Source organism: Bombyx mori, chromosome 23 (assembly GCF_030269925.1).
Source record: "Bombyx mori chromosome 23, ASM3026992v2".
In the NCBI taxonomy this organism is placed as follows: Eukaryota; Metazoa; Arthropoda; class Insecta; order Lepidoptera; family Bombycidae; genus Bombyx; species Bombyx mori.
The window spans coordinates 7704709-7721377 of record NC_085129.1 but is presented as its reverse complement, the minus strand read 5'-3'; the positions used below and the strand labels follow the sequence as shown (position 1 = coordinate 7721377).

The following is a 16669-nucleotide window of genomic DNA, read 5'->3' as shown; positions in this document are numbered from 1 at the left end:
GCTCCGACGCACGACTGGAGTTTACTGGATATAAAAAATTAAACGAAACAATACGAGAAATAGTTCTATATTACGACAACACGATACACTACAGATTATTAACAAATTAACGAGACACAAAACAAACGACTAACAAATATATGAAAATACAATAATGAGAGAAACGCGCGATCAGTACGAGGCTTTGTGGCGGACTGCCGGCGCAGCAGCCCGGCGTCACCTGCGATAACGCATTTCGTGTGACATGCGCAATCAGGCGCATAACGCATTTCGTGTGACATGCTAGTACGATTTTGGTCCCCATAATTTTCATACCCCGGGCCTATATATGTAAATCGATTCTAAAGGAGTAAACTCCAAAAAAAAAGAATCGCCACTGAATCAGAATCGCGACCCATTTTTTAATTAATACCCCATAAGTGTACTTACCGGTTTTTTTTGCTACCTATTCTATTAACCTCGAGATATTATACCAGATTTACAGAATGAGTAGGTGAGCTCACAGGGTTCTAGCCTGATGACGTTGCTAACACTAGCCCTAGCAAGAGCAGTGCTTCGTAGAATCTACCACCGGATCGGAAACGCGACGTGCTTTTAGGTACCTCAAGCACCGGTCATCGTTCTTGTCGAACCCGTCGCTTGTGACGAAGGGCTCGGCGAGTAAATTAACCAACAGACACAGCCCACTGAGTTTCTCGCCGGATCTTCTCAGTGAGTCGCGTTTCCGATCCGGTGGTAGATTACCGTAGATTCTGCAAAACACGGCTCTGCTAGGGTTCGTGTTAGCAACGTCGTCAGGTTTGAGCCCCGTGACCTCACCTACTAGTTAACGCTACGCTGAAATAACCTCTCAAGGCTATCAGCTTAGGTAGAAAAAAAAAGGAATGTGCACAGTGTGGGAAAATGAAACAAAGCCGCTAGACGTAACTTCTCGGAATCCTCCAAAAAGTCCACTGAAAAAATCTCAGTAAATGACCACCATTTTCCTGAGATTATATTATTATTTCATCCCATATATTATGATCTCATCACATTTCATGGTACGATACCTTTGCCTTTCCATTTGAAAAAATAAAACTACTACTACCATCTATATTCAGGGACTTTTTGGCGGGAACGCGAGGAGTGAAGTTGTGTGATTTGTTTTAGTTTGTCTATTTAGTGTTTCTTCAGGTTTAAATGTGTAATAACGGTGGTTTATTAACTGTTTAATATCTGTGACAGTGCACAAATGTGGGAAAATTAAACAAAGCCGCTGGACGTAACTTCTCGGGATCCTCCAAAAAGTCCACTGAAAATATCTCAGTAAATGACCACCATTTTACTGAGATTATATTTCATCCCATATCATCTCATCTCATTTCATTTAATTTCATCCCAGTTGATTGATGTCTCAAATTAATCATCTTCATTTCATTTCACTTCATATTATCATTTTGCATAAAAGTATCCCATATAATATCGTTTCATCTCATTTGAATTCTTATCATGTCATGTTTCATATTATTAATCAACTTCATTTCATTTCATAGTATCATAATTCATAAAATAAAAAAATATATAAATGATTAGGCTGTATGGTACGACACCTTTGCCTTTCCATTTGGATAAATAAAACTACTACTATTTTTTTTTAAGAGATTTTATGACCTGGTAACTAAGACCTTTAAGTCATGTCTTATTTTACTTTATATTATTAATTTTATGAAAAATGATAATATGGAGTGAAATAAAATGAAGATGATTAATTTGAAACATTAATCAACTGGGATGAAATTTAATGAAATGAGATGATATGGGATGAAATATAATCGCAGTAAAATGGTGGTCATTTACTGAGATTTTTTCAGTGGACTTTTTGGAGGAACCCGAGAAGTTACGTCCAGCAGCTTTGTTTCATTTTCCCACATTTGTGCACTTTCACAGATATTAAACAGTTAATAAACCACCGTTATTACACATTTAAACCTGAAGAAACACTAAATAGACAAAATAAAACAAATCACACAACTTCACTCCTCGCGTTCCCGCCAAAAAGTCCAAACTACTACTACTATATTCAGTACCATAGATTATGCACATAATATTTAGATCATAGATTTAATTATATTATACACATAAAATTAATTTATTTTTCAGTACCATACCCTTCCCATAAAAAAGGAGGGGATTAGTTATCGTGGGAAAAATGAATAATTTCGGAGAAATTATTGAACCATCAAGCCGAACTACTTGGGAAGATTGGGATGAAAATAACAGTTCTACAGATACGCAAACCAAGTAAGCCTATGTGATGCATATTCCACTAAAGTTGTATTGTCATGATTTACATTTATTGTCATCAAGTAAATGTAACCAATTTATGTTAGAGCATTAAAATCCCAGTTTAATTTTTGTCATAGCGCCGCTATTCTTAGGAATATCCCTGCAACCTTCCACGAGTATTGGGATCTTTGTGAGTACTGGGAATCGAGAATATAGAGCGAAGAGTGATTTCACGCCTAGATAAAGACTTGCTTTACAATGCACAATTTCAGCCTTCGGCATAGAGTACAGCTCCTACCTCTGGGTTGGGACTCCCAAACATCAGCTACTTCTATTTTAATCCATAGAGAAAAGGGTCTCTCAGATTGTTGACATTCCAATTTTCAAATCTGTTCAGAATCTGTTCATTTTGTGTTTTGTACCATCTTTGTTTTTCTGAGTTCCCATAATCTGGTTTTTACCATTGCACAGCCTGAAATAGAGTTCATCTATACTACCTAGAACCACTGCATTTATCCACATCCTGAGATCTTTGCTTCTACTAACCATAAGGCTTTGTAATTTATTTCCCTCCTTTGGTGTTTCCTGAGGCACTGCTGACATCTATGAACATTGGTAACCACTCACCGCTTTGTAAACAAGGGCAAAAAACAAAAAATCTGACCATGACTTTTTTGGAGTTATGTTACCATTTGTGGTATTGCCTAGATGCTGAACCAGGGTTTAACCAACATGATGATGGCTAACGAATGTAAAAAAGAATCCAATTTTAAACACTTCAAGTCACAGTGCCCAAATTCAAAAACCCTTCATTTCTACCTCTAAGGCATTTTTTAAATTCTTTTTTGTTGCTTAGATGGGTGGACGATCTCATGGCCCATCTGTTGTTAAATGGTTACCGGAGCCCATAAACATCTACAACATAAATACCGTAACCTTAAGAAATGAGTTCATGATCCCTCATGATAATCATGATCATTCTATAGACGTTAACTATGAATGAACTTAGTGGTTCTAAGTAATATGACTGAATAGAGTGAAGAAAAGAGAGAGAAGAAAGAAAACAAGATGTTAGGATCATCTCAAAGAATTACTCAGAGCACCCCTATGAAACATGGTACAAAATACAGAGAGAACTTAAAACCCTCTGCAGACCCAGAAGCTCCAAACTTTCTGTGAGTATGGGATTATTAACAATCCAAACGGCTCTCTTCTGTATGGAGTTAAAAGGAAGTCGCTGGTATTTGGAAGTCCTGGCAGGAGCAGCACTCCAGGTTTGGCTGTACTTTTGCATTGTAAAGCAAAAGTCTTTATCCAGGCTTGAAGTAACCCTTTTGTAAAGCAAAAGACTTTATCCAGGCTTGAAGTAACCCTTTGCTCTGTTGAGGACTTCCAGCTTTTTGAACACCAACTTGGCTTTGTCCTCCAATTGAATACTCTTGGCTCTCCTTGGCTTTGTTGTCAAAGAGAAAATTCAATGCATAAAACTAAATCTTATTTGCCAGTGAATATAGTCGAATTTTGATTCTCAATTTATTCATTATTTATGTTTCAGTTTACAATTTCAAAAACACATTGAAATTCCAAATGATATTGAAATATTTATTTTACTGGAAGGAAAGTATTTAGCCCATTCAATAAAACAGAATGTATGCAATCTGGAACTCATAAACTCAGTACCTGAAATCAGCCTAAAGATTTATAAAATGCACTCCCTCGAAAGTTATGTATGCATTATTTACGATTATGACATAATTTGTAGTAGTGAAATAATTCATTTACTAGAAAAATACATAACAAACAGCAAAAAAGTTATTTCGATGATTACCAAACCTTTAGTTGAATATGCTACCTCAGAAGTCTGTCATGAAGAATGTGTAATTAGAAGATTATCCACTAAAAATTGTAAGAATTCATCATTAAGTAAATATCCATGCTTGGAACAACCAAATATAATATCTGGAATTTCTGCAGGAGGTAATCCTATTTTTTTGATGTAAAACATTTTATGATTATTAGGGAAACTATAAAGTAAAAATTTGGTTGATATTTTCAATTCTTTCAGTGGTATGCTTAAGAGAACACCTGGACTTGTCAGCTTTGGCACTAGTGTTTTATACTGAATACCCCGAAGAACATGAACAAAACGAAATACACAAGATACTGGAAAATTTCCATTTCAAATTTAATCCAAAACCAAATGGCATATTGAATTCAAATTTATACATTTGAAATTTTAAAAAAGGTCACTGAAAAATTATACTATTTTTCTTTAAATTAAAAATGAACGTCAATTTGTGAAAACAATATTTATTTCAAATTATTATAAAGTAACATAATATGTAATATGATTTAATTATACATGTCATACTAAAGAATTATACATATATTTGAAACAGTAACAGAAATTTCTATATTTCATAAAATAAACACAGCCCAAACTTATTACTTACACAAGCTTGGATTTTGTATAATAACAGGACATAAATTTGTCGTTTTTTTAATTAGCTGGTGAATGAACATGTTTCTTAAATAATTACAAAGGTGCTTGTATTTTTTATTCTTTTCTTAAAGACAATTCCTTTTTATAATTTCATTACAGAATACACTTTTATAATACTATACTATTTTTATTCTTTTTTTTCTTTTTTGCTGTACATACATCCATCCATGGGCTTCAATTGCTCTGTTAGTGCAATATAACTATGACCCAGGCTGTGTTTCATTTACAATAATTGTCATACATTAATTTAATACACTGGATTGGTAATATAAAATTGAATCGAAAAACTTTTTTTTATCACAATAGTATATCAATAAATATATTTTATACATTCTAAATATCTACATAACATTATTGTTTTACAGTTAAAATTATTTATGATAATGTAGATCCTAAAGACAAACTTTTTAAAGTCAACCTACAATCAACATACCGATTTTTTAAATTATATTGCTGTTAACTTTGATGTTATGAATTCCTAATATTATTATGTATGTGCATAATACCAATTAGTACTGAGCAATAAAACTACGCAATTTATTATACAATTCAATATCAGTGTTTCCACAATTACTAAGAAAACGATTAAATTATTGAATAAACCAATAAAACCAAAAAATATTTATATTATAAAAAATAACCCATGAAATTATAGAAGATCACAAGTATTCAAAAACAGAAAATATAATGATAATAGCAGGAGATATTGACGTCAATATTATACAATAACAAAAAAACAGAACATTATATATTCTTTTATAAAATTAAAACATTAAATATTTCACAGATCCTTTCTCTTATTTCTAGACTAAATTACTGCTTGTTCTAATTCGAAAGTGGGCAAGATAAGAACTGATCCAACATTTAATTCTATTATAATCAAAGACTAGAATTTAACACTTTTTTTTAATGTTTTGAAGAACCGTTTATTATTATTATTATTTTTATGAATGACGTATTACTGGGCGCCCGTAGGCCTTTCCAGATTCAGCAGGACAGGTGGGCGAGCAAAGGCTCAGTCAGGAGGGATTATTTTAAATTAGCAGTATACTCACTATTATTTATAAAGATAAAAAATGCACACTACAGTATATATGCATTACCTATTTAAGACTAATTATGTAAAATTTGAAGAGAACAGATTTCGACGAACTGCTTTACCGAAATCAAGATAAAATATTTGTGAAGAAGTGGAACTACATATCTTCATGTAATAAAGGAGTGAAAATAATGGAGTGTGCTAAGGTACGCTTTACGATTAAAGCTGCGTATCGATTAAGCGCTCCAAGAGATCGAACATTGGTGCGCGCTCCAGCCCCGCGAAATGGATACCATTTTGGAACGCGCGCCAATGTGTTTGTTGGAGCGCCCGAACGCGGAGCGGTCCGTTCCGTCGGCTGTCGGTTTTTTACCACGCATCAGTCGCGGCGCGCGCGCCTATTGCGACGAACACGTATTTTTTTGTGTTTGTGCGCTCCCATTATGGATAACCAAAGTAGCCGTAAGTTAATACAACTGTGTGGTACAAAAGAACTTCTGTGGAATAGCAAAAGTTCTTCATATCACAACAAATCGCTGAGAGAAGACGCTTGTAGAGAAGTCAGTAGTGAAATGGGAGTCCCTGTGCCGGAGTTAAAGAAAAAAATGACTGTGCTCCTATCATCATACAGAAGAGAAAAATGGAGAATATCTAAAAGTCAAATCACTGGCTCTGGTCACTCCATACTGCATTCTTTTTCGGTACAGCTCTTTCATCCATCAACGCATTTTTCGTTTCTCCTTTATCTTCTTTATAATACTGTGAATAATTACAAAAGCTGCTGCTGCTCGTACACGACTGGCTTCATGATGAAGGGTCAAACACTGGAACGGTTGCCACGCGCGCCAGGCGCGCTTAGTTGATATACTTCAAAAGTTTGGCACGCGTTCCGCGGAACGCACTCTCAGCGCGGTTATTCATGGCACGCGCGCCAGGAGCGCGTAGTCGATACGCGGCTTTAACTTGGCCGCGGTGTATCGCGTTCCGACCCGGCAGGCTTGGTCTGACCTAACGGAATCTCGGAACACCAAGGACATCGCCCGATCAGCATGGTAGAGCCGTCGACTATGGCCCCGACGATCCGTCGGTCGGGCATCTTCGGGATGGCGCCGCGAGTCTGGTTATAGTGTTGATTGCAGGAACCCCTCTACTCCGACCGGGTTCTGACCCCGGACGGAGATCTGACGTCGGGTTTAAGAGTGCAGGGGAGTCGTTTAGTGCGGTAGGGCTCTAAAACTCCTTAGGTAGGCCCGCGGTCTGCTCCCAACATCTGCAGACCGTCAAACCCCACATACCCCGCGCGCCACCTAGGCTAGGCTCGAAGGAGGTTCGTCTCTTGGCCCGGAAAAAAAGCGCTTTACGATATTCTGGTTTGAAGTTTCTAGATTACTTATTTTAAAATAAGTCATGAAAGATTGTAATATACATTTCTGGAGTCGTAACCATAGGCCTTGTGAACTGTGTTAAATAACATTTTCTAATTAATATAACCTAACTTATACTTACAAAAAGCTCTAGAGTCGTTTTTGAGAATGTAATTCTTTCCATGGGAAGCTGCTCAAGGTTGAGCGATATTCAACATTACTACTGAAGCCCATAGATATACCTGGTTGGGAATGGGGGAAACTCTTTCTCGAACGACATCCCGATATTAAGCGGAAAGTAGCCCATGCGATAAGTCGTACTCTCAAGTTACATAGGACATGGTTCAGAATTATTTTGATTATTTCCATGAAGAACTCTAGGATGTGCCACCATCTAACATCTTGAACTTTGATGAAACTGGATTCCATGACAACCCCGAAAAACAGACCCTTCTTTTGAGAAGATCTTGCAAGAATCCAAATTATACTGAATTCAACTAAGCCTGCTATACGATGTTTTGCTGTAATGCCACTGGAGAATTTGTGCCTTTATACATTATCTTTAAAGCTAAACAAAAGTGGACCAGTTGGATCCAGGGAAATCCTGCTGGAACATGTATGGCAGTTACTAAATCAGGCTGGATAGATGCTGCAACATTTGATGACTAGTTCGAAAACAACTACTGCCAGTTCTTCAACAAAAGGAAGGAGAGAAAGTACTCCTTGGTGACAATTTGAGCTCCCACATAACTCCCAAGAAATTACGACTGTGTCATGAAAATAATATCGAATTTGTTTGCCTCATACCCAACTACACTCATCTTCTGCAACCTCTCGACGTGTCATACTTCAGCTCTCTAAAATCCAACGGGCGGAAGGTATTGGCAAATTGAAGAAAAACGAGACGTGGTAAAGTTGCCAATGTTTTACCAAAAGAGGTTTTCTCTTAGTTGCTTACCGAAACTTTAAAAGCAGGAAACGACACCGTTGCAAATAATGCTATTGCTGGTTTTAAAGAATACGGTATACATCAATTTAACCAGCCGTGGTTATGGAGAGAGGGACTATTTCAAACCTATTGAAGAAGTCCGCCAAGCAGTTGGAGAAAGTTTTAAACAATATATCAATGAAATTAGGGAAGCTGATTTGCAACCCAAACTAAATTAAAAAATCAGTTGCCTGTTGTTGCTGGCAAGTTTTTCTATGGAGGCTGTGGAGAAATATTATCAATGGAAATGATTGGAAAACCCAAGGCCAATAAGCGAACATCGAATTATGGTGCGGATAGTATTCCTGGGCCTGTCAAGAAGAGAGGGCGACCGGTTGAGAGCACAAAATAAAGCTGTTAAGAAAGTAGTTACATCTATCGTGGATCACCCAACATCACCTTCTTCCACTGTACTTCGCCCTTCTTCCCCAATACCTACAGCTGGTCCTTCAGGGATGTGTATGGCGACGTCAAAAGATGTCAATCATGACGACACTATATTCGAATTTCCTGATCTATCCTCCGATAGTGTTTTGATGGATCCCATACCAATATCACCATCGTTATGGAATGCTGGCGTCATTCAATATCAACAGATAAATTCTTCATCACCAATTGAAGTCGTTGAAATATTGTGAAAACCTTAACGGAATCTTAGAAAGGGTGGACTTAAATGGGAAAAAATATAGAAATATAGGATCTGCGTCTACTGATAAGGACGCTAGTAAAGTTAATTTGGGAAAAGGAAACAGAAAACAGGATTATTATGTCGTAAAATATGAAGACATTTTATTTCCGAAGCGTATCATTTGCAAGAAAGGAAATACTGCAAAAATATCCGTCATGAAAAGTCACAAGATGGCTGGAAGTGGCCTCTAAAGCGGGACCTCATCACTTGCCACCTGAAGAACATAGTCAGCTTCCTAGATGACCAGAAAATTACCAAACTAAAGGACTATTACTTGGTAGATGATCCGCTACTTTTCATGGAATGGAGCGACTAAACTCATATATTTTTTATTTACCTGGCAACTCAAAAATAAAGATGATTGAGCGATTTGATTAACGTTATTGGTACCATTGGGATTAGATTACTAACATGTGTTTATTGTGAAAATGTGAAGCATATGTTAGATTTAGACTTCATTCGTCGAAAAACTTTACAATTTCTCCTGTAGATTTAGCTATAGCCAAACCTATCTATAAACACTATCCAAGCAACTTTAGCCCTTAACATTTTGACCAATATTTCTTTATTTTTGTTCTCTTATAAAATTAAGTGTATTTATCTACAAAGCAGCTTTGGATGCCAACAAAAACAAATAAAACATCAAAATCCCTAATTTCGATTTTATAAGCAAAAAAAATCAATTATGGGTCAAAGTTACCCAGTAGCCATTTCAAGAAAATAAAGGCACACTTTTTATTATGTTATGTGTGCTTTCTACTCTATTGTATAAAATACTACTTAAATACCCCTGTCAACAGTTATTCGTTTTGATAAAATGTGGTGGTATTTCTCCCAATACTCAATATGTTAAATTACTTTGTAATTTTTGTAAACTATTCATAATTTTAAATTTCTTTTTAAGCAGTTGTCTGTCTTAAATGCAAAGCCCAGCTAATTCCTTCGTATAATACATACAAAAAATACATAATTATAAATGCCTTTTACGGCCTTTTTTCAAGTATTTTTATAAACATTTACATTATGTTTCTTGTTTGATTTGATCATTACCCTAAAGCCACCGTACATGTTGGCCTCGCTTTGGCGAACACAAACGTCGGAAAATTGATCAAGACTACTGAAATTTGTTATTTTGAAGAAGAAAAAAAACGTTCTTCTTATGTATAATAGTTCTTTTCGAGATTGCTTGGGAGACACCACTATAAGCGATAAGGCCTATTGTAATAACTTTTAACTGTTAAAAAAATGATTTATTGCCTATTTCTTACTTTCGATGCTTAAAAAAAAGGTATCGACTTATCTTCAGTAAAAGCGCTTTATTCGCGGGGTAAGTGTTCAGAAAATATGCCGCGATTACAGAAATGGTGAATATGGAAAAGCGCATTTACAAGGGATATTTGATTGGATATCGACATGGTCCCGACGGCGGAGACGAGAATGGCGGGCGATCGAACATTATGGCATAAGAAAGAGGAGGCCTATGCTCAGCAGTGGGTATCATAGGGCTGATAGTTGACGAGCATAGAGCTATCCAAAATCTCAAGAGAAATCTTTTACAATTTGGGGAAGCCTTGTGAATTATAGGCACTAAGCAACCTTTCAAACGATCCAAAGTGGTGGCAAAGTTAAACGTATATATGTTACGGTAAAAGTAGATATTGCGGAAAATTTACACATTTTCCGGTAAATGTGCACATTTGCCTCCTCGTTTGGGTAATGTGCATTCAACTAACATTTACCATTTCAAAGTAGGGAAATGTACATTGAATTCACAATGACCATTTCGTTTTGGTAAATGTGAGCATGGCATACAAAATACGAAATCGCAAGTGCTAGTAATGTTCGCAATGTTCGTATGTTTTGTTTGTTATTTACATTTTTAATTAAAATATTTTTCGTTATTAAAGCCTTTTGTATTATGTTTATTTAAATAAATATTTTTTTACTGCAAAAACATTAATTTATTTGTATTCCAACTTTTCTTAAAACATGAAGGTAAGAGTATACATTTACCAAAACGTGAAGGCAAGAGTACACATTTGCCGGGAAACGTACATAATATACATTATATTCAGATCACATATACCTAACTTTTTGGCAAATGTGCACATTTACCGGAAAAAGTGTACATTTGCCGTAACATATATATAGGGGAAGACGACCAACCTTGGTGAGCTCTGGCCAACATGTATTGTTGATATAAAATTATGTACAAACGAATGCTTACATTTAGTAATATTTTTAAACTTACATACTAACATGACACTGTTTCTTGTGGCATTATTCATGATATTTAAAATACGAAAATTTAATTAACATCATAATTTACATGATAGTTGCCTTGTAAAGCTTTTAATGACTAATATCCTATGCTTTTGTTTTATTAAAAAAATAAAGATTGTCTTGGACAATTAAGTTTATATAATGTATAACATAAAACTCTCATCTCTAAATAACTTTGGAGGTACATAGAACAGCCTTTCGTTTTATATGTACAAATATACATGTATATGTATATATACTATATATATATTCACCTCTGGGTCTGTTATTGGATTCAGCTATTAAATATCATTTAGACCGCCATTTGTCTGTCCAGCCCTGACATTGTCTAAAATTCTGTTCACAAATTCTGAAGTCTTACCAGCAATTTTCACTTCTGAAATACAAAAATAATGGCACATTGGCATAATTTTGCTCACTAGAAAATTGAAGCTTGATGAGAGTTTACTGAATTTTTGTTTTTCTTCTCCCAGAAAACAATAATTTGTTCATAGTATAATAAGACATCATTCATTTTAATAGTCTACACAATGTAGAAAACATTCCATAACAATTCAATAACACTTACCAGTGGCTGTGTTTATTATTCCTTTAACATGTGTATTCCAGTCAACATCACTCTGCATATTAACTCTGCTGTGTATTACATGTTTCATCTGCTGTATTCCATTCAGAAGTCGCTCTGTAAATATTATTTTATTAAACGAAGTGAGTCAGATAAATATTACGTTCCCAGTGGTTGTTTAATCTGGACATAAGTCATTATTATGATAAAATATCTAGAACATGGATGATGTAATAACGTACAATATTTAGTGATAATTTAATTCATTGATTTTAGATATTCTAGAAAGTATGAACTCAAAGAAAAATAAGACTATAATAATGTATTCAGTTATGAGTTTTTGTACATGCATTCATAAATGAATATTTTTATACCATCTGCATAGGTATATAGTATAAAATTTCAAATAGACTATTATGCAAAATTATTTGTGTATGTTTGAACAAATGTAACTCAAAACCTGTCACATTTTGAGGAAGACTTTCAATTTAAATTATGTCCAATGATTTCAAGAGGCTTTATTTAATTTAAACTGAATTAAATTTTGAAATTGTTAAAATTAGAAAATAATGTATTTTCTAGAATGATTTGAACTGCGTATCGCTAAATCGAAGCACGCCAGGCTCTTGTTCTTTAGAGCCAGAATGCCTCAAAAGCTACATCACTAAGTTGCTGCTGGTGCGTAGATTTACAAGGAAAAATAGTATTGACTCTTGATGTTGCGTTTAGGTATGAATCACATTTAATGAAACAGATACTTAAATCCAAAAGCGTTTTAAAACAACATCGTATTTACATTTTGCGGGCTGGGACACATGAACGAGATCATTAAAAGAAAACATAGCCAATTGCGAACTTTATTAATGAAGACAATCTAAATTAGGGAAAGTCAGAAATCTATTTCCGCCAGTATTTCTACATAATAATAAAAACTGTATAAAAAATTTGATTTCAATCAACATCTAATGGGATTTTTTTTTAATTTGAAAATAAATACTTACTGTGCTCATTTTCCAACCCGTGTAGTTTAATTTTATTTGCTTCATGCTGGGCTTTTTTCTTTAATCTGCAGGCTCTAGAAGCCAGCTTGTTCTTCTCTTTTCGTGTCTTTGGTCTAACATTGAAAGGCAACTCACTGACAGGTATCATATCGTTTATGACTTTGCCCAAATTATCTAGCTCTTTTCCGATTACATACAGCTTTCGAGGATTAGGAGTTAGGTCATTACCATCGCCTTTCCTTGCTTTACCACTACAAAATTACACATCTAACATGTATATATTTTATCCAAGTTGTTACTTTTACTATAAACATTGATGCCAACAAGTATTGATTAATGTCTATGGATTCAGATAACCATTGAATACTAGTTGAATCGTGAACTAATTTGTTCACGATCTGAGCAATAATTAATAATTATAATCATCAGTGGTTTCAATGAGAAAATAGTTAATTGAGAATTAGCCAAACAAATTTTACATTGAAGTGCTTTAAAACAGCTTAGTTAATATAGCTCATAATTCATATAATTTATTTATTATTTTTAAATTCTATGACTGGAATTTCAGATTTAAATCACTTCTTTTTTATCAGGTACCTGTGTTTGATTCCTCTTACACTGCAGCTAGGACTGAATACAGGATCAGTTACAGAGTTCAATATATGTGGATCCTCTGACTTTTTATTCAAAACCAGTCTTTGACCTTTAGGACCTTTTGCTTGAACATTGTATTGCCAAAAATACTTTTCTTTCTTAGCATTATGCCGTGCTTGTTTAGTTTCAGACTCATCATTGGATTCTAGAAATTCAAAGGATTTTATTTTCTCACATTGTTCATGTACATTGCAAATTGGTAGACAAAACAGTTTTGACTGCAAGTTACAAATCATGTAAATTATTCTGCTATTTGACAAAAGAGTTTAGAGAATTGTTTATTGCCTATCTAGTTGAAAAATATCACAGCACAGTCTTCATCAAAACATGAATGGTAAACATGAGAGATGCAATTTTGATCTATTTTACAGAATAACTGCTGCCTAATCCTTCAAACTGACACATACTGCTTCACAGCAGAAAAGAGGTGATGACATATCATCACCAGTAAGTATTATGTGCAAAAATTATGTTGAATTGGGTAGAAATTTTTGGTCTGTCTCTAGAAAATATCTGACCTATATTAAAAAAACATATATATTCAGAACCAAACAACAAAATGAGTTGGTTTGAGTTATTATTGTGGATAAATGTATTGTTCAATCCTACCATCTGAGGAGAGATCTTCGTATCTATCACTATCCTCATCAGATTCAATGTCTCTATCATCTTCATCTTGTGAATACTCTCCTGCCCCAGGACTTAATAGACCACCAGACAATGATGAAGCAGACCCTGCCTCAGCCAATGAGCTGGTAGATAGTAGATGTTTACGTGGCTCCCTTCTCTGCCATATCTATAAAACAGAATTATCCAGATAGCAAATGTTTTAAATGTATGATATTACAGTGACAGATCGTTGACCAACCCACATTGCTAAAGAGCAGCAAGGCAGTACACATACAAACAGTTCTCTTTGTACAACTGTGACATGCAGTCAATCAAATTTAAAATACTCTTTTACATAGCATTTTGAAAATTTTGATTATTAGTTAGGATAATGTTGAATGTAGGTAAAATAATACCTGTTCCATAGTCAAATGTGTTGGTGCAGATGAAGAAAGCTGTGTCTGTTGAGGCTTAATATTTGTAGGGTATGGAGGCAGTACTGTAGATGCTGGTACCGACTGCCCTAAAACTATTTCACCACTGTAGCCATCCATACGAAGTAACATCTCTGGTAACTGGTTCATAGGTTGTGCAAAACTTGATGATGCACTGCTGTGCTGACTTGCTGGTGAAAAAGCCTGTTGAACTTGACCATAAGGACTGCAGGGACTATCAGTTGGCATGGCATTGTTAGTCTGCATGCCAGGTCCACGCCGCGATCCGCTCATGACACCTCCAATTTGTACACAGTAACCACTCTCCTCCGGAAGCAGTAAGTCATCAATATTCAAGTCATCTAATAATGTGTCTGGATTTGCATTAAGTTCAGCCAAAGTTGGTCCTAATATTAAATCGGCTTTATCAACTTGAAAAATATCATCATCATCCATTTTAAATGTGTCGATCTTGGAAGAATTATCTGCTTCAAATTTACCATACTGCATGGAAGGAACACTGTGAAATGAACCAGCCAAGCTGTCCTGAAGGCATAAGTCTATTTCAGAGCTGAAGTCACCGAGATCGTTGCGGCGTTGCGGTATAGGCACAGAAGCAGACATGGGTCCCAGTTCATACGGTAGTTCCTGTTTTATCTCTACGCCTGGCTCAAAGAGAAAATCATGTGTGTAAATAGAATCCGACATTGCACGTGTTTGCGTCGATTGACCTTGACGTATAATAGTCTTGTTGATAGAGACTGGCGCACGCGCCTTGCGCCTCTATCGATTATTTCACAGAGAACCCACGTGTCTGTATTTTTGTTGTTTTTTTTAATATTTCGATCACGAAAAGATAGACCTTCCCATTATTATCAACTGTAATAATATATCAAATATTTGTGTTAACACGACTCGATTACATAATTTGTTGAAAATTAAAATTAAAAAAACTAAGATTCTGCAATAATTCAATGACTTTCGAAATTACTCACAAAGCTAACTTTTGATATCAAGAATATCACGTCTCAGTTTAGTTTCCTTTTACTGTAAAAACACCACACTATATTATTATGCACTTGCTTTTGATCAAAACAAAATTATATTATTATCACACAATAACAAAACACTTGCCCAAGATAGTCGAAGTAAACAAAGATTTTATTATTATTAATCAGCGAACTCAAAGGTCATCGAAAGGAGACAGCCATATTTGTATCCTGTAATGAAAAAGAGAGAAAACACTACCCTATCAAAATTGGCGGAACAGGAAGATGGTGATGTCTATGACACAATATGCAAAAACAGAATACTCAACGATGCAAAGTAGAGTGCCTTGTCTATGAAAAATATTTTGAAGTAGGAAGTCAATATTGCTAATGGTCTTATTGAATTATTATTTTTGGCAAACATAAGCTTGCCCTGTAGAAAAACCCCAACAAATAGTATCTACAAAGGGCTTATGTGTGGAGAAATGAAATAAAATAGCTAGATGTTTCTCGGGGTTTTTCATAAAGTTTATTAAACCATTAGTAGGTAATGCCTCACCTTTTCTTTATCAGTTTTTTATTTTATTTTATGGCCTGGTTACTAGTTCAGATATTTATTTCCTACCTCGGTGCTGCCTGATCTCAATTAGTTTATTTTCATTCAGTCATACAGTCTACTGGTGGTAGGACCTCTTGTGAGTCCGCGTGGGTAGGTACCACCACCCCGCTTATTTCTGCCGTGAAGCAGTAATGCGTTTCGGTTTGAAGGGTGGGGTAGCCGTTATAACTATACTTGAGACCTTAGAGCTTATTATATCTCAAGGTGGGTGGCGCATTTACGTTGTAGATGTCTATGGGCTCCAGTAACCACTTAACATCAGGTGGCCTGTGAGCTCGTCCGCCCATCTAAATAATAAAATAAAAAAAATTCAGTCATACGCTGTATAGTGTATGACAATATTAATTTTATTGGTTTTTAATTATCGATCAAAATTTTTGCCACTTACATCTGGGTTTCAAATGAGCTCCCCTCCACGGTCTTTCCCGAGCGCAGTGTGTATTACACTGTAGACAGCGGCTTAGTTCTTCTCCTGGCATTAATGTCGTCCATGAGCGGCGGTAACCACTCACCATCAGGTGGGCCGTGTGCTCGTATGCCTACACGTCAAACAAAACAATGGTCGTCGTTGACTAAAGTATAAAACGCTCGGTGCATTCGTAACAAGCGATACAATAGCGTCCCACAGGCAGGTAAAAAAAATTCTAATGAATTATGTATATAACGAG

At 35.4% G+C, this 16669-nt stretch overlaps 2 protein-coding genes across 3 annotated transcripts; one reads left to right on the top strand and one right to left on the bottom strand.

Annotated features, from left to right (window-relative positions):
* The first annotated feature begins 1099 nt into the window (after window positions 1-1099).
* Window positions 1100-4673, top strand: LOC101740946 (uncharacterized). Of its 2 annotated transcripts, none has more exons than XM_062675184.1 (4): window positions 1100-1305; window positions 2140-2280; window positions 3821-4242; window positions 4331-4673. In XM_062675184.1, the coding sequence occupies exons 2-4, from the start codon at window positions 2189-2191 to the stop codon at window positions 4495-4497; spliced, it is 681 nt and encodes a 226-aa protein (XP_062531168.1). In that variant the 5' UTR covers window positions 1100-1305; window positions 2140-2188; the 3' UTR covers window positions 4498-4673. The 2 variants fall into 2 exon arrangements, with proteins under 2 accessions (XP_062531168.1, XP_004932624.2); XM_004932567.5 differs by having other exon boundaries at window positions 1149-1653.
* LOC101740805 (uncharacterized) lies at window positions 4560-15703 on the bottom strand. Its single transcript, XM_062675179.1, has 8 exons — window positions 15528-15703; window positions 15389-15440; window positions 14376-15272; window positions 13960-14146; window positions 13294-13495; window positions 12697-12947; window positions 11699-11812; window positions 4560-11506 (listed from the first exon to the last, which is right to left on the bottom strand). The coding sequence occupies exons 3-8, from the start codon at window positions 15099-15101 to the stop codon at window positions 11412-11414; spliced, it is 1575 nt and encodes a 524-aa protein (XP_062531163.1). The 5' UTR covers window positions 15102-15272; window positions 15389-15440; window positions 15528-15703; the 3' UTR covers window positions 4560-11411.
* Between the last annotated feature and the right edge of the window lie 966 nt (window positions 15704-16669).